This window comes from Malassezia globosa (genome assembly GCF_000181695.2).
Source record: "Malassezia globosa CBS 7966 chromosome Unknown mgl_sf_1019.1, whole genome shotgun sequence".
In the NCBI taxonomy this organism is placed as follows: Eukaryota; Fungi; Basidiomycota; class Malasseziomycetes; order Malasseziales; family Malasseziaceae; genus Malassezia; species Malassezia globosa.
In genome coordinates, this window is record NW_001849835.1 from 1 (window position 1) to 1,092 (window position 1,092).

General features: G+C 52.1%; 1 protein-coding gene across 1 annotated transcript; it reads right to left on the reverse strand.

Annotated features, from left to right (window-relative positions):
• Window positions 1-234: 234 nt before the first annotated feature.
• On the reverse strand, window positions 235-993 carry MGL_4282 (uncharacterized protein; the record flags this gene model as incomplete). Its single annotated transcript, XM_001728527.1, has 1 exon — window positions 235-993. One exon carries the CDS (start codon window positions 991-993, stop codon window positions 235-237), a length of 759 nt encoding a protein of 252 aa, XP_001728579.1.
• Between the last annotated feature and the right edge of the window lie 99 nt (window positions 994-1,092).

The window sequence follows — 1,092 nt, forward strand, 5'->3', positions numbered from 1 at the left end:
CTCCAGCATCGTTGCAGTAGAACGGTTGTGCTACTGGGTAGAAATCCCACACAGCTGCACTTCTATTGCTTCAACACGTAGAGAGGACGGAGCGAGAGCAGCTGTCGGGAAAGAGGCAATAGACGAAACAACGTCATGGATAGCTACAACTCTTTGCTACACTGATGCGGTGACAACTCGTTCAACCTCTGTATGTACTACTGTCTTGAAAGTGCTGAGAGAACTATTTGTCAATCAAGGTCCTCGCAACTTTTGATCTGATTGCTTCTTCCATACTTTGCATTGTTCTTCCACGTAGGAAGGCACTTTCAGGACCTCCTTTGCCTTTTCTGGCGCTTGGACCATCTCCATCGCCAGGCCTGCAGATAGATGCCAGTCCATGTGGCAGTGCATGAACCACGCACCTGGATTGCTCGCGACGAATCGGATCGTTACACTCCCGAATCCATCCACTGCCACCGTGTCCCTTCGAACCGGATTCTCTTGCTCTTCGACTTTGGGAACCTGCGGCTTCTTACCGTCCGTTCCGTATGCCCTGTGAACCACCTGAGACTTGGTCCCGTGCATGTGGAACGGATGCACATCATCCGACAAGTTCAAAATCGTCAGTTCGACCATGCTATTGTATGGTGCAGTCACTGCATTCACGTTGTGTCCATACGTGCCTGCATCCATCGGATTCGTCGTGTTCTTCGCCGTCATGGTCAACATCGTGGGCGTCTTTGGCGCGACATATGTCGTTCCATTGATCAGGCCCATCGGCTTGCCGTGCTTGCGCCCCTCTTTCATCTTGACTTCAAGAGTCACTCGCATGTCAGGCTCTTTCGACTCGATCTTCTCCATTGGCACGAGCTTTGTGTCGTCGAATGGCTTGACGTCCGTGCGGCGATTCTTTTCCCCATCTCCCATCTTGGCATCCTTTTGGCCGTAAGTGAGCGTGCCTGTCAAGTTGAGCTTGAGCGAGCCCACTTTCGGAAACGTGCCGCCCTCCATATTCGCATGGATGCGCCAGTTTTTGTCGGTCTCGTTCCGCGCTTTTACCAGCACACTGTATCGCTGCCCAATCGCCACCTGAACTGACACAATTGGATA